This window comes from Tachypleus tridentatus, chromosome 10 (assembly GCF_004210375.1).
Source record: "Tachypleus tridentatus isolate NWPU-2018 chromosome 10, ASM421037v1, whole genome shotgun sequence".
NCBI lineage: Eukaryota > Metazoa > Arthropoda > Merostomata > Xiphosura > Limulidae > Tachypleus > Tachypleus tridentatus.
Window position 1 is genome coordinate 10,069,644 of NC_134834.1, and position 27,908 is coordinate 10,097,551.

Consider the following 27,908-nt stretch of genomic DNA (forward strand, 5'->3'; position numbering starts at 1 on the left):
AAACATTCATTCCTTAAGTAGTTGTACAGAAGTTGTGTTTCACCCCTCAATACAGTTTAAACATTCATTCCTTAAGTAGTTGTACATAAGTTGTGTTTCAACATTCATTTCTTAAGTAGTTGTACATAAGTTGTGTTTCACTCTCAATACAGTTTAAACATTCATTTCTTAAGTAGTTGTACAAAGTTGTGTTTCACTCCTCAATACAGTTTAAACATTCATTTCTTAAGTAGTTGTACAGAAGTTGTGTTTCACCCCTCAATACAGTTTAAACATTCATTCCTTAAGTAGTTGTACATAAGTTGTGTTTCACTCCTCAATACAGTTTAAACATTCATTTCTTAAGTAGTTGTACATAAGTTGTGTTTCACTCCTCAATACAGTTTAAACATTCATTCTTAAGTAGTTATACATAAGTTGTGTTTCACTCCTCAATACAGTTTAAACATTCATTCCTCAAGTAGTTGTACATAAGTTGTGTTTCACCCTCAATACAGTTTAAACATTCATTTCTTAAGTAGTTGTACATAAGTTGTGTTTCACCCCTCAATACAGTTTAAACATTCATTCCTTAAGTAGTTGTACATAAGTTGTGTTTCACCCTCAATACAGTTTAAACATTCATTTCTTAAGTAGATGTACATAAGTTGTGTTTCACCCCTCAATACAGTTTAAACATTCATTTCTTAAGTAGTTGTACATAAGTTGTGTTTCATTCCTCAATACAGTTTAAACATTCATTTCTTAAGTAGTTGTACATAAGTTGTGTTTCACTCCTCAATACAGTTTAAACATTCATTTCTTAAGTAGTTGTACATAAGTTGTGTTTCATTCCTCAATACAGTTTAAACATTCATTTCTTAAGTAGTTGTACATAAGTTGTGTTTCATTCCTCAATACAGTTTAAACATTCATTTCTTAAGTAGTTGTACATAAGTTGTGTTTCACATCCTCAATACAGTTTAAACATTCATTTCTTAAGTAGTTGTACATAAGTTGTGTTTCACTCCTCAATACAGTTTAAACATTCATTTCTTAAGTAGTTGTACATAAGTTGTGTTTCAAATACAGTTTAAACATTCATTTCTTAAGTAGTTGTACATAAGTTGTGTTTCACTCCTCAATACAGTTTAAACATTCATTTCTTAAGTAGTTGTACATAAGTTGTGTTTCACTCCTCAATACAGTTTAAACATTCATTTCTTAAGTAGTTATACATAAGTTGTGTTTCACCCTCAATACAGTTTAAACATTCATTTCTTAAGTAGTTGTACATAAGTTGTGTTTCACTCCTCAATACAGTTTAAACATTCATTCCTTAAGTAGTTGTACATAAGTTGTGTTTCACCCTCAATACAGTTTAAACATTCATTTCTTAAGTAGTTGTACATAAGTTGTGTTTCACCCCTCAATACAGTTTAAACATTCATTTCTTAAGTAGTTGTACATAAGTTGTGTTTCACCCCTCAATACAGTTTAAACATTCATTTCTTAAGTAGTTGTACATAAGTTGTGTTTCACCCCTCAATACAGTTTAAACATTCATTTCTTAAGTAGTTGTACATAAGTTGTGTTTCACCCTCAATACAGTTTAAACATTCATTCCTTAAGTAGTTGTACATAAGTTGTGTTTCACCCTCAATACAGTTTAAACATTCATTCCTTAAGTAGTTGTACATAAGTTGTGTTTCACCCCTCAATACAGTTTAAACATTCATTCCTTAAGTAGTTGTACATAAGTTGTGTTTCACTCCTCAATACAGTTTAAACATTCATTTCTTAAGTAGTTGTACATAAGTTGTGTTTCACTCCTCAATACAGTTTAAACATTCATTTCTTAAGTAGTTGTACATAAGTTGTGTTTCACTCCTCAATACAGTTTAAACATTCATTCCTTAAGTAGTTGTACATAAGTTGTGTTTCACTCCTCAATACAGTTTAAACATTCATTCCTTAAGTAGTTGTACATAAGTTGTGTTTCACTCCTCAATACAGTTTAAACATTCATTCCTTAAGTAGTTGTACATAAGTTGTGTTTCACTCCTCAATACAGTTTAAACATTCATTTCTTAAGTAGTTGTACATAAGTTGTGTTTCATTCCTCAATACAGTTTAAACATTCATTCCTTAAGTAGTTGTACATAAGTTGTGTTTCACTCCTCAATACAGTTTAAACATTCATTTCTTAAGTAGTTGTACATAAGTTGTGTTTCACTCCTCAATACAGTTTAAACATTCATTTCTTAAGTAGTTGTACATAAGTTGTGTTTCAACATTCATTTCTTAAGTAGTTGTACATAAGTTGTGTTTCACTCCTCAATACAGTTTAAACATTCATTCCTTAAGTAGTTGTACATAAGTTGTGTTTCACTCCTCAATACAGTTTAAACATTCATTTCTTAAGTAGTTGTACATAAGTTGTGTTTCACTCCTCAATACAGTTTAAACATTCATTCCTTAAGTAGTTGTACATAAGTTGTGTTTCACCCCTCAATACAGTTTAAACATTCATTTCTTAAGTAGTTGTACATAAGTTGTGTTTCACTCCTCAATACAGTTTAAACATTCATTTCTTAAGTAGTTGTACATAAGTTGTGTTTCACTCCTCAATACAGTTTAAACATTCATTTCTTAAGTAGTTGTACATAAGTTGTGTTTCACTCCTCAATACAGTTTAAACATTCATTCCTTAAGTAGTTGTACATAAGTTGTGTTTCACTCCTCAATACAGTTTAAACATTCATTCCTTAAGTAGTTGTACATAAGTTGTGTTTCACTCCTCAATACAGTTTAAACATTCATTCCTTAAGTAGTTGTACATAAGTTGTGTTTCACTCCTCAATACAGTTTAAACATTCATTCCTTAAGTAGTTGTACATAAGTTGTGTTTCACTCCTCAATACAGTTTAAACATTCATTTCTTAAGTAGTTGTACATAAGTTGTGTTTCATTCCTCAATACAGTTTAAACATTCATTCCTCAAGTAGTTGTACATAAGTTGTGTTTCACCCCTCAATACAGTTTAAACATTCATTCCTTAAGTAGTTGTACATAAGTTGTGTTTCACTCCTCAATACAGTTTAAACATTCATTCCTTAAGTAGTTGTACATAAGTTGTGTTTCACTCCTCAATACAGTTTAAACATTCATTCCTTAAGTAGTTGTACATAAGTTGTGTTTCACCCCTCAATACAGTTTAAACATTCATTTCTTAAGTAGTTGTACATAAGTTGTGTTTCACTCCTCAATACAGTTTAAACATTCATTTCTTAAGTAGTTGTACATAAGTTGTGTTTCACTCCTCAATACAGTTTAAACATTCATTTCTTAAGTAGTTGTACATAAGTTGTGTTTCACTCCTCAATACAGTTTAAACATTCATTCCTTAAGTAGTTGTACATAAGTTGTGTTTCACTCCTCAATACAGTTTAAACATTCATTCCTTAAGTAGTTGTACAGAAGTTGTGTTTCACTCCTCAATACAGTTTAAACATTCATTTCTTAAGTAGTTGTACATAAGTTGTGTTTCATTCCTCAATACAGTTTAAACATTCATTCCTTAAGTAGTTGTACATAAGTTGTGTTTCATTCCTCAATACAGTTTAAACATTCATTTCTTAAGTAGTTGTACATAAGTTGTGTTTCATTCCTCAATACAGTTTAAACATTCATTCCTTAAGTAGTTATACATAAGTTGTGTTTCACTCCTCAATACAGTTTAAACATTCATTTCTTATATTTGACGTAAGTCTCGTTAGTTCTAGTTGTATCTAGACATAAAGTAAAATCTAACTTCACTTTATTCATTCAGTATCGACAAAGTTAACGACAACTCAGATAGAACCTGGCAGAACACTTTCAGTTTTCTTCGTCGTGGAAGTAGTCGAAGAAAGCGCCACCCTGCGGAGAACGAAGAACCTGAATTTCAGGTTGGTTTCCGTTTTCTGTCAATCAGTTTCGAGTGAGTGGGTTCGTAGTTTTATCACTTTCCTCGGAGAGGCGCTTCGTTACATAACATTTTCATATTACTCCGAACACGTTAGCCCTCTGTTGATTTGTTTTTAAGATACAAATTAACTTTGAGTCAAATATATATGAAATTATTTATTTAAAGTGAAATTGATTTTGCTACCAACTACCACATTTTAAGTGTTATCATAAATTTGTTGTGTGTGCGTGTGTTTATTTTAGTAGCAACGACACATCAGGCTATCTGCTGTGTCCGCCGAGGAGAATCGAACCCATGATTTCAGCGTTGTAAATCTGTAGACTTTCCGCTGTACCAGCGAGAGACTTTTGTTGTTGGAACGAAAGATATTCCAAATTTTTACTAATTGCATGCTTCATGTAGAAAACAAATAGTTGTTGTACGAGTTAGTTTTGTTCCTAGTCATTGTTATAATGTCAAATGGAGTATTATTTATTAGTCTACAGAATATCGCTTTTTAATACGACTAATTAAACTGCTCGTAGTGTTAACTTCTGCTCTCCTATACTAAACTAAAATACACTATCCAACTTGCCAGTGTTGTCTGATAGAACTTTCCAATTCGTGATGAAGAGAAACCAACTTGAAATAAAAATGTATCTCATGTTTTTTTAAGTATTAAAACTTTTACTAATGAAGCAGAGAACAATGTTTTGACCTTATCAGGCTATCTTCATGTGAACCTTCTTAGGTCAAAACGTTGTTCTCTGCTTCATTAGTAAAATTTTTAATACCCATACCAGCCGTCATGAGATACGAATATCTCAATGTTCAATTAATTGTTTAAAAAAAAAAACATTAATGGAAGTTATCTTTCAAGCGACGTAGATGAGTTTATTACATCTGTTTCGTACTAAGTAACGTCTGATAAGAGTTTTTAATGTTCAGTAATTTAGAGAAAGTTTTATAGTAAAAGGTATCTATCTGACGACTCCCAAAAGATGTTTAGTTTGTTTGTAATTTTTACGTGAAACCAGTTTTTGCCTGATTGTTGAATTTAAGTAAATTATTTTTGTTTTAATAAAATGATCCAGAAATACGCAAAAACAGTTAACCCTAAATTCTGTAGGCACAACAGTCCAGTTGCAAAAGCAGTTAACCCTAAATTCTGTAAACACAACAGTCCAGTGGCAAAACAGTTAACCCTAAATTCTGTAGACACAACAGTCCAGTTGCAAAACAGTTAACCCTAAATTCTGTAAACACAACAGTCCAATTGCAAAAACAGTTAACCCTAAATTCTGTAGACACAACAGTCCAGTTGCAAAAACAGTTAACCCTAAATTCTGTAAACACAACAGTCCAATTGCAAAAACAGTTAACCCTAAATTCTGTAGACACAACAGTCCAGTTAAAACAGTTAACCTAAATTCTGTAGACACAAGAGTCAGTTGCAAAAACAGTTAACCCTAAATTCTGTATACACAACAGTCCAATTGCAAAAACAGTTAACCCTAAATTCTGTAGACACAACAGTCCAGCTTCATTTTTGTAGGTTAAAGTGTATGCGCGGTTATTCCTACCGTAATTTAGAAAGATAGGGTTAGAGCTAAGTGTTGTCTGAACACTAAACTGTTGAGTAACCATAGAAATATGGAGTTTGTTTGTTGACAAACCTTAGTGATATAAAGTAGTGGATAAATAACATAATATTTTCGTTGAAGTTGTTATTTTTCCCTATATATATGTGTGTTAATCTCGTTATTACAAGAATCTCTGTGTTTATATACAGAGAAAGATAGACAGATAGATGTATATACTAGCAAAGCTTCGCGGTAAAGCCGACTTTAAAAAGCAATGCTACAAATAAGGCGAGGTCCGTCCCTTCCAATATTTTGAGCTACAACACACAAAACGTTCGTCTGATGCAAAAGTGCCCATTCTACGCGCGCCAATTAACGTCATTTTCGTTTGACGTCAGCTTCGTGTATTTTAATACCGACATTTCCCGCTCAGTTTGAGCCCTCGTTTGCGGTATTAAATTGAAATGGCGTCGCATGCATCCGATTGCTAATTGACTTAAAATCCAACTTATAAGATCTAAGTTCCTCTACAAATATCCCAACTAGTTCAACCACCTTTTTGCAACACCTTGTGATACGAGACACATGGATAACAATTTCTTAAGCTATATCCGAAAATCCAAATTTTTATATACAAAGCAAAGTTAATTGAAGTAAAATATTTTGATAAGTATTACAAGTCCAGAATTGTTATATTTATAACTAAAATTTTACTTATAGTCCAATATGGTCCATTACGTCTTCTGTGTACTTATCCAAGATATATTGTACCTACTTCGAGGCTTAGCATACATCATTCAAATAGGGTTACCCGGCATGGCCAGGTGGGTTAAAGCGTTCGACTCGTAATCTGAGAGTTGCGGATTCGAATCCCCATCACACCAAACGTGCTCGCCCTTTCAGCCGTGGGGGCGTTATAATGTGACGGTCAATCCCACTATTCGTTGGTAAAAGAGTAGTCCAAGAGTTGGCGGTGGGTGGTGATGACTAGCTGCCTTCCCTCTAGTCTTACACTTGCTAAATTAGGGACGACTAGCACAGATAGCTCTCGAGTAGCTTTGTGCGAAATTAAAAATAAAAGAATGGTTAAAAGCAGACAGGTGTCCAGAACGGTATTCAGACAGGTGTTCAGACAAGAGAGAAATAATAAAAAAAAAAAAATTATTCTGTCGGTCTGTTGTTGTTGATTTTCGAACTCAATAAATAATAAATAGCTGTAGAAAGATCTGGAAAATACATCCTGAAGACACCGAACAGAACGCCCAAACTACAAAGCTGTACCACAGGTATCGAAATCCCAGTTTTTAGACTTTTTGGATTGTGGGATATCAATCGTTGTTGTAGTTTAAATGTTAATTGGTTACTCCAACAAGTTCAATGGCGAACCGAACCTAGAAAAATCACAGTGGTACCATAATGTTATTTTTATATATATGTTAAGTACGGCCGTTTTATTTAGCCCTATTACACTCTGGTGTACAGCGAACTTCGTGCTGACTTCTAAAGAAAATATTTTCCCTACAAACATGATTACGTGCTGACAATCTGCTGAGTCCACCGAGGGGAATCGAACCCTGATTTTTATAGTTGTACATCCGGACATGGTCGCACTTTTTAATTAATAAACTTAATATCACTTTTTAACAATTAGAGTAAAGTTAATATTAGTTTTTAACAATTTAAAAAAGTGAACTGCAGGCCTACTCACAAGGTACGTTACGTATGTAGTTATTTAAGCCATTAAACTGGCCAACTCTTGTGTTTAATATATGAAAAACTATATTCACTCACTGACACTGATAACAACTACCAAAAACGACGTATCAGTAATTAAATGTTTTCGTGTATATTTTGTAAAATTCTTGTTCGGTGTTTTATAATTGTAGTTGTATAACCAAACGATTTCAGTCAATGACTTTCAACATAACGGAAAATACCTAATAAAGTATTGACTTATAATAAATTATATCCACGCTTCTCTGTCTGACGAGAAGGAAAGAGGAACTTATCTTCGTCCGTATCGTCACGCTCGGTCACCATCTCCGTCTAGATCCAGGAGGGGGTCACCAGCACCTCAACGACGACGGTCACCAACCCCCATTAGAAGATCCACTTCTCCACGGCGAGGTGACCACGACATTGGATTTTCTGATGCTGTTACTGACCTGGTCAACAAGATAAAATATGAGGACAGTAGTAAAGTGAAAGGTGAACTATATTTTATAACTGACCTCCTGATGTCCAATGATGGACACGTTACATGTTGCTAATCACGAAACATTTCTCAAGATAGTTGTTATTGTTTGTTTTGTAAAGTAGTTTAACTAAAACACACACCTTTGGAAACAGTTTCCTATATAATAGACAAGGCTTACACATAATATTCAGTACAAAACACCTTTGGAAACAGTTTCCTATATAATAGACAAGACTTACACACAATATTCAGTACAAAAGACACCTTTGGAAACAGTTTCCTATATAACAGACAAGACTTACACACAATATTCAGTACAAAAGACACCTTTGGAAACAGTTTCCTATATAATAGACAAGGCTTACACACAATATTCAGTACAAAAGACACCTTTGAAACAGTTTCCTATATAATAGACAAGACTTACACACAATATTCAGTACAAAAGACACCTTTGAAACAGTTTCCTATATAATAGACAAGACTTACACACAATATTCAGTACAAAGGACACCTTTGAAACAGTTTCCTATATAATAGACAAGACGTACACACAATATTCAGTACAAAAGACACCTTTGGAAACAGTTTCCTATATAATAGACAAGGCTTACACACAATATTCAGTACAAAAAACACCTTTGGAAACAGTTTCCTATATAATAGACAAGACTTACACACAATATTCAGTACAAAAAACACCTTTGGAAACAGTTTCCTATATAATAGACAAGACTTACACACAATATTCAGTACAAAAGACACCTTTGGAAACAGTTTCCTATATAATAGACAAGACTTACACACAATATTCAGTACAAAAGACACCTTTGGAACAGTTTCCTATATAATAGACAAGGCTTACACACAATATTCAGTACAAAAGACACCTTTGAAACAGTTTCCTATATAATAGACAAGACTTACACACAATATTCAGTACAAAACACCTTTGAAACAGTTTCCTATATAATAGACAAGACTTACACACAATATTCAGTACAAAGACACCTTTGGAAACAGTTTCCTATATAATAGACAAGACTTACACACAATATTCAGTACAAAAGACACCTTTGGAAACAGTTTCCTATATAATAGACAAGACTTACACACAATATTCAGTACAAAAACACCTTTGGAAACAGTTTCCTATATAATAGACAAGACTTACACACAATATTCAGTACAAAAGACACCTTTGGAAACAGTTTCCTATATAATAGACAAGGCTTACACACAATATTCAGTACAAAAGACACCTTTGGAAACAGTTTCCTATATAATAGACAAGACTTACACACAATATTCAGTACAAAAGACACCTTTGGAAACAGTTTCCTATATAATAGACAAGACTTACACACAATATTCAGTACAAAAGACACCTTTGAAACAGTTTCCTATATAACAGACAAGGCTTACACACAATATTCAGTACAAAAGACACCTTTGAAACAGTTTCCTATATAATAGACAAGACTTACACACAATATTCAGTACAAAAGACACCTTTGAAACAGTTTCCTATATAATAGACAAGACGTACACACAATATTCAGTACAAAAGACACCTTCGGAAACAGTTTCCTATATAATAGACAAGACTTACACACAATATTCAGTACAAAACACCTTTGGAAACAGTTTCCTATATAATAGACAAGACTTACACACATATTCAGTACAAAAGACACCTTTGGAAACAGTTTCCTATATAATGACAAGACTTACACACAATATTCAGTACAAAAGACACCTTTGGAAACAGTTTCCTATATAACAGACAAGACTTACACACAATATTCAGTACAAAAGACACCTTTGGAAACAGTTTCCTATATAATAGACAAGGCTTACACACAATATTCAGTACAAAAGACACCTTTGAAAACAGTTTCCTATATAATAGACAAGACTTACACACAATATTCAGTACAAAAGACACCTTTGGAAACAGTTTCCTATATAATAGACAAGACTTACACACAATATTCAGTACAAAAGACACCTTTGGAAACAGTTTCCTATATAATAGACAAGACTTACACACAATATTCAGTACAAAAACACCTTTGGAAACAGTTTCCTATATAATAGACAAGACTTACACACAATATTCAGTACAAAGACACCTTTGGAAACAGTTTCCTATATAATAGACAAGACTTACACACAATATTCAGTACAAAAGACACCTTTGGAAACAGTTTCCTATATAATAGACAAGACTTACACACAATATTCAGTACAAAAGACACCTTTGGAAACAGTTTCCTATATAATAGACAAGACTTACACACAATATTCAGTACAAAAGACACCTTTGGAAACAGTTTCCTATATAACAGACAAGACTTACACACAATATTCAGTACAAAAACACCTTTGGAAACAGTTTCCTATATAATAGACAAGACTTACACAATATTTCAGTACAAAACCACCTTTGGAAACAGTTTCCTATATAATAGACAAGGCTTACACACAATATTCAGTAAAAAAGACACCTTTGGAAACACTTTCCTATATAATAGACAAGACTTACACACAATATTCAGTACCAAAAGACACCTTTGGAAACAGTTTCCTATATAATAGACAAGACTTACACACAATATTCAGTACAAAAACACCTTTGGAAACAGTTTCCTATATAATAGACAAGGCTTACACACAATATTCAGTACAAAAACACCTTTCGAAACTGTTTCCTATATAATAGACAAGACTTACACACAATATTCAGTACCAAAAGACACCTTTGGAAACAGTTTCCTATATAAGAGACAAGACTTACACACAATATTCAGTACAAAAGACACCTTTGGAAACAGTTTCCTATATAACAGACAAGACTTACACACAATATTCAGTACAAAAGACACCTTTGGAAACAGTTTCCTATATAACAGACAAGGCTTACACACAATATTCAGTACAAAAAAGACACCTTTGGAAACAGTTTCCTATATAATAGACAAGACTTACACACAATATTCAGTACAAAAGACACCTTTGGAAACAGTTTCCTATATAACAGACAAGACTTACACACAATATTCAGTACAAAAGACACCTTTGGAAACAGTTTCCTATATAATAGACAAGACTTACACACAATATTCAGTACAAAAGACACCTTTGGAAACAGTTTCCTATATAACAGACAAGGCTTACACACAATATTCAGTACAAAAGACACCTTTGGAAACAGTTTCCTATATGATAGACAAGACTTACACACAATATTCAGTACAAAAGACACCTTTGGAAACAGTTTCCTATATAATAGACAAGACTTACACACAATATTCAGTACAAAAGACACCTTTGGAAACAGTTTCCTATATAATAGACAAGACTTACACACATATTCAGTACCAAAACACCTTTGGAAACAGTTTCCTATATAATAGACAAGGCTTACACACAATATTCAGTACAAAAGACACCTTTGGAAACAGTTTCCTATATAATAGACAAGACTTACACACAATATTCAGTACAAAAGACACCTTTGGAAACAGTTTCCTATATAATAGACAAGACTTACACAATATTAAGTACCAAAACCACCTTTGGAAACAGTTTCCTATATAATAGACAAGACGTACACACAATATTCAGTACAAAAGACACCTTTGGAAACAGTTTCCTATATAATAGACAAGACTTTACACAATATTCAGTACAAAACCACCTTTGGAAACAGTTTCCTATATAATAGACAAGGCTTACACACAATATTCAGTACAAAAGACACCTTTGGAAACAGTTTTCTATATGATAGACAAGACTTACACAATATTAAGTACCAAAACCACCTTTGGAAACAGTTTCCTATATAATAGACAAGGCTTACACACAATATTCAGTACAAAAGACACCTTTGGAAACAGTTTCCTATATAATAGACAAGACTTACACACAATATTCAGTACAAAAGACACCTTTGGAAACAGTTTCCTATATAATAGACAAGACTTACACAATATTCAGTACAAAACCACCTTTGGAAACAGTTTCCTATATAATAGACAAGACTTACACACAATATTCAGTACAAAAGACACCTTTGGAAACAGTTTCCTATATAATAGACAAGACTTACACAATATTCAGTACAAAAACACCTTTGGAAACAGTTTCCTATATAATAGACAAGGCTTACACACAATATTCAGTACAAAAGACACCTTTGGAAACAGTTTCCTATATAATAGACAAGACTTACACACAATATTCAGTACAAAAACACCTTTGGAAACAGTTTCCTATATAATAGACAAGACTTACACACAATATTCAGTACAAAAGACACCTTTGAAACAGTTTCCTATATAATAGACAAGGCTTACACACAATATTCAGTACAAAAACACCTTTGGAAACAGTTTCCTATATAATAGACAAGACTTACACACAATATTCAGTACAAAAGACACCTTTGGAAACAGTTTCCTATATAATAGACAAGACTTACACACAATATTCAGTACAAAAAACACCTTTGGAAACAGTTTCCTATATAATAGACAAGACTTACACACAATATTCAGTACAAAAACACCTTTGGAAACAGTTTCCTATATAATAGACAAGACTTACACACAATATTCAGTACAAAAGACACCTTTGGAAACAGTTTCCTATATAATAGACAAGACTTACACACAATATTCAGTACAAAAGACACCTTTGGAAACAGTTTCCTATATAATAGACAAGACTTACACACAATATTCAGTACAAAACACCTTTGGAAGCAGTTTCTATATGACAGACACCTTTGGAAACAGTTTCCTATATAATAGACAAGACTTACACACAATATTCAGTACAAAAGACACCTTTGGAAACAGTTTCCTATATAATAGACAAGACTTACACACAATATTCAGTACAAAAGACACCTTTGAAACAGTTTCCTATATAATAGACAAGACTTACACACAATATTCAGTACAAAAGACACCTTTGGAAACAGTTTCCTATATAATAGACAAGACTTACACACAATATTCAGTACAAAAGACACCTTTGGAAACAGTTTCCTATATAATAGACAAGACTTACACACAATATTCAGTACAAAAGACACCTTTGGAAACAGTTTCCTATATAATAGACAAGACTTACACACAATATTCAGTACAAAAAACACCTTTGGAAACAGTTTCCTATATAATAGACAAGACTTACACACAATATTCAGTACAAAAGACACCTTTGGAAACAGTTTCCTATATAATAGACAAGGCTTACACACAATATTCAGTACAAAAGACACCTTTGGAAACAGTTTCCTATATAATAGACAAGGCTTACACACAATATTCAGTACAAAAGACACCTTTGGAAACAGTTTCCTATATAATAGACAAGACTTACACACAATATTCAGTACAAAAGACACCTTTGGAAACAGTTTCCTATATAATAGACAAGACTTACACACAATATTCAGTACAAAAGACACCTTTGGAAACAGTTTCCTATATAATAGACAAGACTTACACACAATATTCAGTACAAAACACCTTTGAAAACAGTTTCCTATATAATAGACAAGGCTTACACACAATATTCAGTACAAAAGACACCTTTGGAAACAGTTTCCTATATAATAGACAAGACTTACACACAATATTCAGTACAAAACACCTTTGGAAACAGTTTCCTATATAATAGACAAGACTTACACACAATATTCAGTACAAAACACCTTTGGAAACAGTTTCCTATATAATAGACAAGACTTACACACAATATTCAGTACAAAAGACACCTTTGGAAACAGTTTCCTATATAATAGACAAGACTTACACACAATATTCAGTACAAAAGACACCTTTGGAAACAGTTTCCTATATAATAGACAAGACTTACACAATATTCAGTACAAAAACCACCTTTGGAAACAGTTTCCTATATAATAGACAAGGCTTACACACAATATTCAGTACAAAAACACCTTTGGAAACAGTTTCCTATATAATAGACAAGACTTACACACAATATTCAGTACAAAAGACACCTTTGGAAACAGTTTCCTATATAATAGACAAGACTTACACACAATATTCAGTACAAAAGACACCTTTGGAAACAGTTTCCTATATAATAGACAAGACTTACACACAATATTCAGTACAAAAGACACCTTTGGAAACAGTTTCCTATATAATAGACAAGACTTACACACAATATTCAGTACAAAAGACACCTTTGGAAACAGTTTCCTATATAACAGACAAGGCTTACACACAATATTCAGTACAAAAGACACCTTTGGAAACAGTTTCCTATATAATAGACAAGACTTACACACAATATTCAGTACAAAAGACACCTTTGGAAACAGTTTCCTATATAATAGACAAGACTTACACACAATATTCAGTACAAAAGACACCTTTGGAAACAGTTTCCTATATAATAGACAAGACTTACACACAATATTCAGTACAAAAGACACCTTTGGAAACAGTTTCCTATATAACAGACAAGGCTTACACACAATATTCAGTACAAAAGACACCTTTGGAAACAGTTTCCTATATAATAGACAAGACTTACACACAATATTCAGTACAAAAGACACCTTTGGAAACAGTTTCCTATATAATAGACAAGACTTACACACAATATTCAGTACAAAAGACACCTTTGGAAACAGTTTCCTATATAATAGACAAGACTTACACAATATTCAGTACAAAACCACCTTTGGAAACAGTTTCCTATATAATAGACAAGGCTTACACACAATATTCAGTACAAAAGACACCTTTGGAAACAGTTTCCTATATAATAGACAAGACTTACACACAATATTCAGTACAAAAGACACCTTTGGAAACAGTTTCCTATATAATAGACAAGACTTACACACAATATTCAGTACAAAAACACCTTTGGAAACAGTTTCCTATATAATAGACAAGACTTACACACAATATTCAGTACAAAAGACACCTTTGGAAACAGTTTCCTATATAATAGACAAGACTTACACAATATTCAGTACAAAAACACCTTTGGAAACAGTTTCCTATATAATAGACAAGGCTTACACACAATATTCAGTACAAAAGACACCTTTGGAAACAGTTTCCTATATAATAGACAAGACTTACACACAATATTCAGTACAAAACACCTTTGGAAACAGTTTCCTATATAATAGACAAGGCTTACACACAATATTCAGTACAAAAGACACCTTTGGAAACAGTTTCCTATATAATAGACAAGACTTACACACAATATTCAGTACAAAAGACACCTTTGGAAACAGTTTCCTATATAATAGACAAGACTTACACACAATATTCAGTACAAAAACACCTTTGGAAACAGTTTCCTATATAATAGACAAGACTTACACACAATATTCAGTACAAAAGACACCTTTGGAAACAGTTTCCTATATAATAGACAAGACTTACACAATATTAAGTACCAAAACCACCTTTGGAAACAGTTTCCTATATAATAGACAAGGCTTACACACAATATTCAGTACAAAAGACACCTTTGGAAACAGTTTCCTATATAATAGACAAGACTTACACACAATATTCAGTACAAAAGACACCTTTGGAAACAGTTTCCTATATAATAGACAAGACTTACACACAATATTCAGTACAAAAGACACCTTTGGAAACAGTTTCCTATATAATAGACAAGACTTACACACAATATTCAGTACAAAAGACACCTTTGGAAACAGTTTCCTATATAACAGACAAGGCTTACACACAATATTCAGTACAAAAGACACCTTTGGAAACAGTTTCCTATATGATAGACAAGACTTACACACAATATTCAGTACAAAAGACACCTTTGGAAACAGTTTCCTATATAACAGACAAGGCTTACACACAATATTCAGTACAAAAGACACCTTTGGAAACAGTTTCCTATATGATAGACAAGACTTACACACAATATTCAGTACAAAAGACACCTTTGGAAACAGTTTCCTATATAACAGACAAGGCTTACACACAATATTCAGTACAAAAGACACCTTTGGAAACAGTTTCCTATATAATAGACAAGACTTACACACAATATTCAGTACAAAAGACACCTTTGGAAACAGTTTCCTATATAATAGACAAGACTTACACACAATATTCAGTACAAAAGACACCTTTGGAAACAGTTTCCTATATAACAGACAAGACATACACACAATATTCAGTACAAAAGACACCTTTGGAAACAGTTTCCTATATAATAGACAAGGCTTACACACAATATTCAGTACAAAAGACACCTTTGGAAACAGTTTCCTATATAATAGACAAGGCTTACACACAATATTCAGTACAAAAAACACCTTTGGAAACAGTTTCCTATATAATAGACAAGACGTACACACAATATTAAGTACCAAAACCACCTTTGGAAACAGTTTCCTATATAATAGACAAGACTTACACACAATATTCAGTACAAAAGACACCTTTGGAAACAGTTTCCTATATAATAGACAAGACTTACACAATATTCAGTACAAAAACACCTTTGGAAACAGTTTCCTATATAATAGACAAGGCTTACACACAATATTCAGTACAAAAGACACCTTTGGAAACAGTTTCCTATATAATAGACAAGACTTACACACAATATTCAGTACAAAAACCACCTTTGGAAACAGTTTCCTATATAATAGACAAGACTTACACACAATATTCAGTACAAAAGACACCTTTGAAACAGTTTCCTATATAATAGACAAGGCTTACACACAATATTCAGTACAAAACACCTTTGAAACAGTTTCCTATATAATAGACAAGACGTACACACAATATTCAGTACAAAAGACACCTTTGGAAACAGTTTCCTATATAATAGACAAGGCTTACACACAATATTCAGTACAAAAAACACCTTTGGAAACAGTTTCCTATATAATAGACAAGACTTACACACAATATTCAGTACAAAAAACACCTTTGGAAACAGTTTCCTATATAATAGACAAGACTTACACACAATATTCAGTACAAAAGACACCTTTGGAAACAGTTTCCTATATAATAGACAAGACTTACACACAATATTCAGTACAAAAGACACCTTTGGAAACAGTTTCCTATATAATAGACAAGACTTACACAATATTCAGTACAAAACCACCTTTGGAAACAGTTTCCTATATAATAGACAAGGCTTACACACAATATTCAGTACAAAAGACACCTTTGGAAACAGTTTCCTATATAATAGACAAGACTTACACACAATATTCAGTACAAAACACCTTTGGAAACAGTTTCCTATATAATAGACAAGACTTACACACAATATTCAGTACAAAAGACACCTTTGAAACAGTTTCCTATATAATAGACAAGGCTTACACACAATATTCAGTACAAAGGACACCTTTGAAACAGTTTCCTATATAATAGACAAGACGTACACACAATATTCAGTACAAAAGACACCTTTGGAAACAGTTTCCTATATAATAGACAAGGCTTACACACAATATTCAGTACAAAAACACCTTTGGAAACAGTTTCCTATATAATAGACAAGACTTACACACAATATTCAGTACAAAGGACACCTTTGAAACAGTTTCCTATATAATAGACAAGACGTACACACAATATTCAGTACAAAAGACACCTTTGGAAACAGTTTCCTATATAATAGACAAGGCTTACACACAATATTCAGTACAAAAAACACCTTTGGAAACAGTTTCCTATATAATAGACAAGACTTACACACAATATTCAGTACAAAAACACCTTTGGAAACAGTTTCCTATATAATAGACAAGACTTACACACAATATTCAGTACAAAAGACACCTTTGGAAACAGTTTCCTATATAATAGACAAGACTTACACACAATATTCAGTACAAAAGACACCTTTGGAAACAGTTTTCTATATAATAGACAAGACTTACACAATATTAAGTACCAAAACCACCTTTGGAAACAGTTTCCTATATAATAGACAAGGCTTACACACAATATTCAGTACAAAAGACACCTTTGGAAACAGTTTTCTATATGATAGACAAGACTTACACACAATATTCAGTACAAAACACCTTTGGAAACAGTTTCCTATATAATAGACAAGACTTACACACAATATTCAGTACAAAAGACACCTTTGAAACAGTTTCCTATATAATAGACAAGACTTACACACAATATTCAGTACAAAAGACACCTTTGAAACAGTTTCCTATATAATAGACAAGACGTACACACAATATTCAGTACAAAAGACACCTTTGGAAACAGTTTCCTATATAATAGACAAGGCTTACACACAATATTCAGTACAAAAAACACCTTTGGAAACAGTTTCCTATATAATAGACAAGACTTACACACAATATTCAGTACAAAAGACACCTTTGGAAACAGTTTCCTATATAATAGACAAGACTTACACACAATATTCAATACAACAGACACCTTTGGAAACAGTTTCCTATATAATAGACAAGACTTACACACAATATTCAGTACAAAAGACACCTTTGGAAACAGTTTCCTATATAATAGACAAGACTTACACACAATATTCAGTACAAAAGACACCTTTGGAAACAGTTTCCTATATAATAGACAAGGCTTACACACAATATTCAGTACAAAAGACACCTTTGGAAACAGTTTCCTATATAATAGACAAGACTTACACACAATATTCAGTACAAAAGACACCTTTGGAAACAGTTTCCTATATAATAGACAAGGCTTACACACAATATTCAGTACAAAAGACACCTTTGGAAACAGTTTCCTATATAATAGACAAGACTTACACACAATATTCAGTACAAAAGACACCTTTGGAAACAGTTTCCTATATAATAGACAAGACTTACACACAATATTCAGTACAAAAGACACCTTTGGAAACAGTTTCCTATATAAGAGACAAGACTTACACACAATATTCAGTACAAAAAACACCTTTGAAAACAGTTTCCTATATAACAGACAAGACTTACACATAATATTCAGAACAAAAGACACCTTTGGAAACAGTTTCCTATATGATAGACAAGACTTACACACAATATTCAGTACAAAAACACCTTTGGAAACAGTTTCCTATATAATAGACAAGGCTTACACACAATATTCAGTACAAAAGACACCTTTGGAAACAGTTTCCTATATAATAGACAAGACTTACACACAATATTCAGTACAAAAGACACCTTTGGAAACAGTTTCCTATATAACAGACAAGGCTTACACACAATATTCAGTACAAAAGACACCTTTGGAAACAGTTTCCTATATGATAGACAAGACTTACACACAATATTCAGTACAAAAGACACCTTTGGAAACAGTTTCCTATATAACAGACAAGGCTTACACACAATATTCAGTACAAAAGACACCTTTGGAAACAGTTTCCTATATAATAGACAAGACTTACACACAATATTCAATACAACAGACACCTTTGGAAACAGTTTCCTATATAATAGACAAGGCTTACACACAATATTCAGTACAAAAGACACCTTTGGAAACAGTTTCCTATATAATAGACAAGACTTACACACAATATTCAGTACAAAAGACACCTTTGGAAACAGTTTCCTATATAATAGACAAGACTTACACACAATATTCAGTACAAAAGACACCTTTGGAAACAGTTTCCTATATAATAGACAAGACTTACACAATATTCAGTACAAAACCACCTTTGGAAACAGTTTCCTATATAATAGACAAGGCTTACACACAATATTCAGTACAAAAGACACCTTTGAAACAGTTTCCTATATAATAGACAAGACGTACACACAATATTCAGTACAAAAGACACCTTTGGAAACAGTTTCCTATATAATAGACAAGACTTACACACAATATTCAGTACAAAACCACCTTTGGAAACAGTTTCCTATATAATAGACAAGACTTACACACAATATTCAGTACAAAAGACACCTTTGGAAACAGTTTCCTATATAATAGACAAGACTTACACACAATATTCAGTACAAAACACCTTTGGAAACAGTTTCCTATATAATAGACAAGGCTTACACACAATATTCAGTACAAAAGACACCTTTGGAAACAGTTTCCTATATAATAGACAAGACTTACACACAATATTCAGTAACAAAAGACACCTTTGGAAACAGTTTCCTATATAATAGACAAGACTTACACAATATTCAGTACAAAACACCTTTGGAAACAGTTTCCTATATAATAGACAAGACTTACACACAATATTCAGTACAAAAGACACCTTTGGAAACAGTTTCCTATATAATAGACAAGACTTACACAATATTCAGTACAAAACCACCTTTGGAAACAGTTTCCTATATAATAGACAAGGCTTACACACAATATTCAGTACAAAAGACACCTTTGGAAACAGTTTCCTATATAATAGACAAGACTTACACACAATATTCAGTACAAAAGACACCTTTGGAAACAGTTTCCTATATAACAGACAAGACTTACACACAATATTCAGTACAAAAGACACCTTTGGAAACAGTTTCCTATATAATAGACAAGACTTACACACAATATTCAGTACAAAAGACACCTTTGGAAACAGTTTCCTATATAATAGACAAGGCTTACACACAATATTCAGTACAAAAGACACCTTTGGAAACAGTTTCCTATATAATAGACAAGACTTACACACAATATTCAGTACAAAAGACACCTTTGGAAACAGTTTCCTATATAATAGACAAGGCTTACACACAATATTCAGTACAAAAGACACCTTTGGAAACAGTTTCCTATATAATAGACAAGACTTACACACAATATTCAGTACAAAAGACACCTTTGGAAACAGTTTCCTATATAACAGACAAGGCTTACACACAATATTCAGTACAAAAGACACCTTTGGAAACAGTTTCCTATATAATAGACAAGACTTACACACAATATTCAGTACAAAAGACACCTTTGGAAACAGTTTCCTATATAATAGACAAGACTTACACACAATATTCAGTACAAAAGACACCTTTGGAAACAGTTTCCTATATAATAGACAAGACTTACACACAATATTCAGTACAAAAGACACCTTTGGAAACAGTTTCCTATATAACAGACAAGGCTTACACACAATATTCAGTACAAAAGACACCTTTGGAAACAGTTTCCTATATAATAGACAAGGCTTACACACAATATTCAGTACAAAAAACACCTTTGGAAACAGTTTCCTATATAATAGACAAGACTTACACACAATATTCAGTACAAAACACCTTTGGAAACAGTTTCCTATATAATAGACAAGACTTACACACAATATTCAGTACAAAAGACACCTTTGGAAACAGTTTTCTATATGATAGACAAGACTTACACAATATTAAGTACCAAAACCACCTTTGGAAACAGTTTCCTATATAATAGACAAGGCTTACACACAATATTCAGTACAAAAGACACCTTTGAAACAGTTTCCTATATAACAGACAAGGCTTACACACAATATTCAGTACAAAGGACACCTTTGAAACAGTTTCCTATATAATAGACAAGACTTACACACAATATTCAGTACAAAAGACACCTTTGGAAACAGTTTCCTATATAATAGACAAGGCTTACACACAATATTCAGTACAAAAAACACCTTTGGAAACAGTTTCCTATATAATAGACAAGACTTACACACAATATTCAGTACAAAAAACACCTTTGGAAACAGTTTCCTATATAATAGACAAGACTTACACACAATATTCAGTACAAAAGACACCTTTGGAAACAGTTTCCTATATAATAGACAAGACTTACACACAATATTCAGTACAAAAGACACCTTTGGAAACAGTTTTCTATATGATAGACAAGACTTACACAATATTAAGTACCAAAACCACCTTTGGAAACAGTTTCCTATATAATAGACAAGACTTACACACAATATTCAGTACAAAAGACACCTTTGAAACAGTTTCCTATATAACAGACAAGGCTTACACACAATATTCAGTACAAAAGACACCTTTGAAACAGTTTCCTATATAATAGACAAGACGTACACACAATATTCAGTACAAAAGACACCTTTGGAAACAGTTTCCTATATAATAGACAAGGCTTACACACAATATTCAGTACAAAAAACACCTTTGGAAACAGTTTCCTATATAATAGACAAGACTTACACACAATATTCAGTACAAAAAACACCTTTGGAAACAGTTTCCTATATAATAGACAAGACTTACACACAATATTCAGTACAAAAGACACCTTTGGAAACAGTTTCCTATATAATAGACAAGAGTTACACACAATATTCAGTACAAAAGACACCTTTGGAAACAGTTTCCTATATAATAGACAAGACTTACACACAATATTCAGTACAAAAGACACCTTTGGAAACAGTTTCCTATATAATAGACAAGACTTACACACAATATTCAGTACAAAAGACACCTTTGGAAACAGTTTCCTATATAATAGACAAGGCTTACACACAATATTCAGTACAAAAGACACCTTTGGAAACAGTTTCCTATATAATAGACAAGGCTTACACACAATATTCAGTACAAAAGACACCTTTGGAAACAGTTTCCTATATAATAGACAAGGCTTACACACAATATTCAGTACAAAAGACACCTTTGGAAACAGTTTCCTATATAATAGACAAGACTTACACACAATATTCAGTACAAAAGACACCTTTGGAAACAGTTTCCTATATAATAGACAAGGCTTACACACAATATTCAGTACAAAAGACACCTTTGGAAACAGTTTCCTATATAATAGACAAGACTTACACACAATATTCAGTACAAAAGACACCTTTGAAAACAGTTTCCTATATAATAGACAAGACTTACACACAATATTCAGTACAAAAGACACCTTTGGAAACAGTTTCCTATATAATAGACAAGACTTACACAATATTCAGTACAAAACCACCTTTGGAAACAGTTTCCTATATAATAGACAAGGCTTACACACAATATTCAGTACAAAAGACACCTTTGGAAACAGTTTCCTATATAATAGACAAGACTTACACACAATATTCAATACAACAGACACCTTTGGAAACAGTTTCCTATATAATAGACAAGACTTACACACAATATTCAGTACAAAAGACACCTTTGGAAACAGTTTCCTATATAATAGACAAGGCTTACACACAATATTCAGTACAAAAGACACCTTTGGAAACAGTTTCCTATATAATAGACAAGACTTACACACAATATTCAGTACAAAAGACACCTTTGGAAACAGTTTCCTATATAACAGACAAGGCTTACACACAATATTCAGTACAAAAGACACCTTTGGAAACAGTTTCCTATATAATAGACAAGACTTACACACAATATTCAGTACAAAAGACACCTTTGGAAACAGTTTCCTATATAATAGACAAGGCTTACACACAATATTCAGTACAAAAGACACCTTTGGAAACAGTTTCCTATATAATAGACAAGACTTACACAATATTCAGTACAAAACCACCTTTGGAAACAGTTTCCTATATAATAGACAAGGCTTACACACAATATTCAGTACAAAAGACACCTTTGGAAACAGTTTCCTATATAATAGACAAGACTTACACACAATATTCAGTACAAAAGACACCTTTGGAAACAGTTTCCTATATAATAGACAAGACTTACACACAATATTCAGTACAAAAGACACCTTTGGAAACAGTTTCCTATATAATAGACAAGACTTACACACAATATTCAGTACAAAAGACACCTTTGGAAACAGTTTCCTATATAACAGACAAGACTTACACACAATATTCAGTACAAAAGACACCTTTGGAAACAGTTTCCTATATAATAGACAAGACTTACACACAATATTCAGTACAAAAGACACCTTTGGAAACAGTTTCCTATATAATAGACAAGGCTTACACACAATATTCAGTACAAAAGACACCTTTGGAAACAGTTTCCTATATAATAGACAAGACTTACACACAATATTCAGTACAAAAGACACCTTTGGAAACAGTTTCCTATATAACAGACAAGGCTTACACACAATATTCAGTACAAAAGACACCTTTGGAAACAGTTTCCTATATAATAGACAAGACTTACACACAATATTCAGTACAAAAGACACCTTTGGAAACAGTTTCCTATATAATAGACAAGGCTTACACACAATATTCAGTACAAAAACACCTTTCGAAACTGTTTCCTATATAATAGACAAGACTTACACACAATATTCAGTACCAAAAGACACCTTTGGAAACAGTTTCCTATATAACAGACAAGGCTTACACACAATATTCAGTACAAAAGACACCTTTGGAAACAGTTTCCTATATAATAGACAAGACTTACACACAATATTCAGTACAAAAGACACCTTTGGAAACAGTTTCCTATATAATAGACAAGACTTACACAATATTCAGTACAAAACACCTTTGGAAACAGTTTCCTATATAATAGACAAGGCTTACACACAATATTCAGTACAAAAGACACCTTTGGAAACAGTTTCCTATATAATAGACAAGACTTACACACAATATTCAGTACAAAAGACACCTTTGGAAACAGTTTCCTATATAATAGACAAGACTTACACAATATTCAGTACAAAACCACCTTTGGAAACAGTTTCCTATATAATAGACAAGACTTACACACAATATTCAGTACAAAAGACACCTTTGGAAACAGTTTCCTATATAATAGACAAGACAAGACTTACACAATATTCAGTACAAAAACACCTTTGGAAACAGTTTCCTATATAATAGACAAGGCTTACACACAATATTCAGTACAAAAGACACCTTTGGAAACAGTTTCCTATATAATAGACAAGACTTACACACAATATTCAGTACAAAAGACACCTTTGGAAACAGTTTCCTATATAATAGACAAGGCTTACACACAATATTCAGTACAAAACACCTTTGGAAACAGTTTCCTATATAATAGACAAGGCTTACACACAATATTCAGTACAAAAGACACCTTTGGAAACAGTTTCCTATATAATAGACAAGACTTACACACAATATTCAGTACAAAAGACACCTTTGGAAACAGTTTCCTATATAATAGACAAGACTTACACAATATTCAGTACAAAACCACCTTTGGAAACAGTTTCCTATATAATAGACAAGGCTTACAAACAATATTCAGTACAAAAAACACCTTTGGAAACAGTTTCCTATATAATAGACAAGACGTACACACAATATTCAGTACAAAAGACACCTTTGGAAACAGTTTCCTATATAACAGACAAGGCTTACACACAATATTCAGTACAAAAGACACCTTTGGAAACAGTTTCCTATATGATAGACAAGACTTACACACAATATTCAGTACAAAAGACACCTTTGGAAACAGTTTCCTATATAATAGACAAGACTTACACAATATTCAGTACAAAACCACCTTTGGAAACAGTTTCCTATATAATAGACAAGACTTACACACAATATTCAGTACAAAAGACACCTTTGGAAACAGTTTCCTATATAATAGACAAGACTTACACACAATATTCAGTACAAAAGACACCTTTGGAAACAGTTTCCTATATAATAGACAAGACTTACACACAATATTCAGTACAAAAGACACCTTTGGAAACAGTTTCCTATATAATAGACAAGGCTTACACACAATATTCAGTACAAAAGACACCTTTGGAAACAGTTTCCTATATAATAGACAAGACTTACACACAATATTCAGTACAAAAGACACCTTTGGAAACAGTTTCCTATATAATAGACAAGACTTACACACAATATTCAGTACAAAAAACACCTTTGGAAACAGTTTCCTATATAACAGACAAGGCTTACACACAATATTCAGTACAAAAGACACCTTTGGAAACAGTTTCCTATATAATAGACAAGACTTACACACAATATTCAGTACAAAAGACACCTTTGGAAACAGTTTCCTATATAATAGACAAGACTTACACACAATATTCAGTACAAAACACCTTTGGAAACAGTTTCCTATATAATAGACAAGACGTACACACAATATTCAGTACAAAAGACACCTTTGGAAACAGTTTCCTATATAATAGACAAGAGTTACACACAATATTCAGTACAAAAGACACCTTTGGAAACAGTTTCCTATATAATAGACAAGAGTTACACACAATATTCAGTACAATAGACACCTTTGGAAACAGTTTCCTATATAATAGACAAGACTTACACACAATATTCAGTACAAAAGACACCTTTGGAAACAGTTTCCTATATAATAGACAAGGCTTACACACAATATTCAGTACAAAAGACACCTTTGGAAACAGTTTCCTATATAATAGACAAGACTTACACACAATATTCAGTACAAAAGACACCTTTGGAAACAGTTTCCTATATAATAGACAAGGCTTACACACAATATTCAGTACAAAAGACACCTTTGGAAACAGTTTCCTATATAATAGACAAGGCTTACACACAATATTCAGTACAAAAGACACCTTTGGAAACAGTTTCCTATATAATAGACAAGGCTTACACACAATATTCAGTACAAAAGACCCCTTTGAAAACAGTTTCCTATATAATAGACAAGGCTTACACACAATATTCAGTACAAAAGACACCTTTGGAAACAGTTTCCTATATAATAGACAAGGCTTACACACAATATTCAGTACAAAAGACACCTTTGGAAACAGTTTCCTATATAATAGACAAGGCTTACACACAATATTCAGTACAAAAACACCTTTGGAAACAGTTTCCTATATAACAGACAAGGCTTACACACAATATTCAGTACAAAAGACACCTTTGGAAACAGTTTCCTATATAATAGACAAGGCTTACACACAATATTCAGTACAAAAGACACCTTTGGAAACAGTTTCCTATATAATAGACAAGGCTTACACACAATATTCAGTACAAAAGACACCTTTGGAAACAGTTTCCTATATAATAGACAAGGCTTACACACAATATTCAGTACAAAAGACACCTTTGGAAACAGTTTCCTATATAATAGACAAGACTTACACACAATATTCAGTACAAAAGACACCTTTGGAAACAGTTTCCTATATAATAGACAAGACTTACACACAATATTCAGTACAAAAGACACCTTTGGAAACAGTTTCCTATATAATAGACAAGAGTTACACACAATATTCAGTACAAAAGACACCTTTGGAAACAGTTTCCTATATAATAGACAAGAGTTACACACAATATTCAGTACAAAAGACACCTTTGGAAACAGTTTCCTATATAATAGACAAGGCTTACACACAATATTCAGTACAAAAGACACCTTTGGAAACAGTTTCCTATATAATAGACAAGGCTTACACACAATATTCAGTACAAAAGACACCTTTGGAAACAGTTTCCTATATAATAGACAAGACTTACACACAATATTCAGTACAAAAGACACCTTTGGAAACAGTTTCCTATATAATAGACAAGGCTTACACACAATATTCAGTACAAAAGACACCTTTGGAAACAGTTTCCTATATAATAGACAAGACTTACACACAATATTCAGTACAAAAGACACCTTTGGAAACAGTTTCCTATATAATAGACAAGGCTTACACACAATATTCAGTACAAAAGACACCTTTGGAAACAGTTTCCTATATAATAGACAAGAGTTACACACAATATTCAGTACAAAAGACACCTTTGGAAACAGTTTCCTATATAATAGACAAGACTTACACACAATATTCAGTACAAAAGACACCTTTGGAAACAGTTTCCTATATAATAGACAAGAGTTACACACAATATTCAGTACAAAAGACACCTTTGGAAACAGTTTCCTATATAATAGACAAAAGTTACACACAATATTCAGTACAAAAGACACTTTTGGAAACAGTTTCCTATATAATAGACAAGAGTTACACACAATATTCAGTAAAAAAAACACCTTTGGAAACAGTTTCCTATATGATAGACAAGACTTACACACAATATTCAGAACAAAAGACACCTTTGGAAACAGTTTCCTATATGATAGACAAGACTTACACAATATTAAGTACCAAAACCACCTTTGGAAACAGTTTCCTATATAATAGACAAGGCTTACACACAATATTCAGTACAAAAGACACCTTTG

General features: G+C 32.4%; 1 protein-coding gene across 1 annotated transcript in view; it reads left to right on the forward strand.

Moving 5' to 3' along the window:
- Positions 1 to 27,908, forward strand: part of LOC143227949 (uncharacterized) — a 37,692-nt gene that overhangs the window by 3,400 nt on the left and 6,384 nt on the right. Inside the window, exons 2-3 of the mRNA XM_076459299.1 lie at positions 3,812 to 3,929; positions 7,506 to 7,719. Coding sequence (XP_076315414.1) covers positions 3,812 to 3,929; positions 7,506 to 7,719 — 332 coding nt within the window. The remainder of the gene's footprint in view (positions 1 to 3,811; positions 3,930 to 7,505; positions 7,720 to 27,908) is intronic.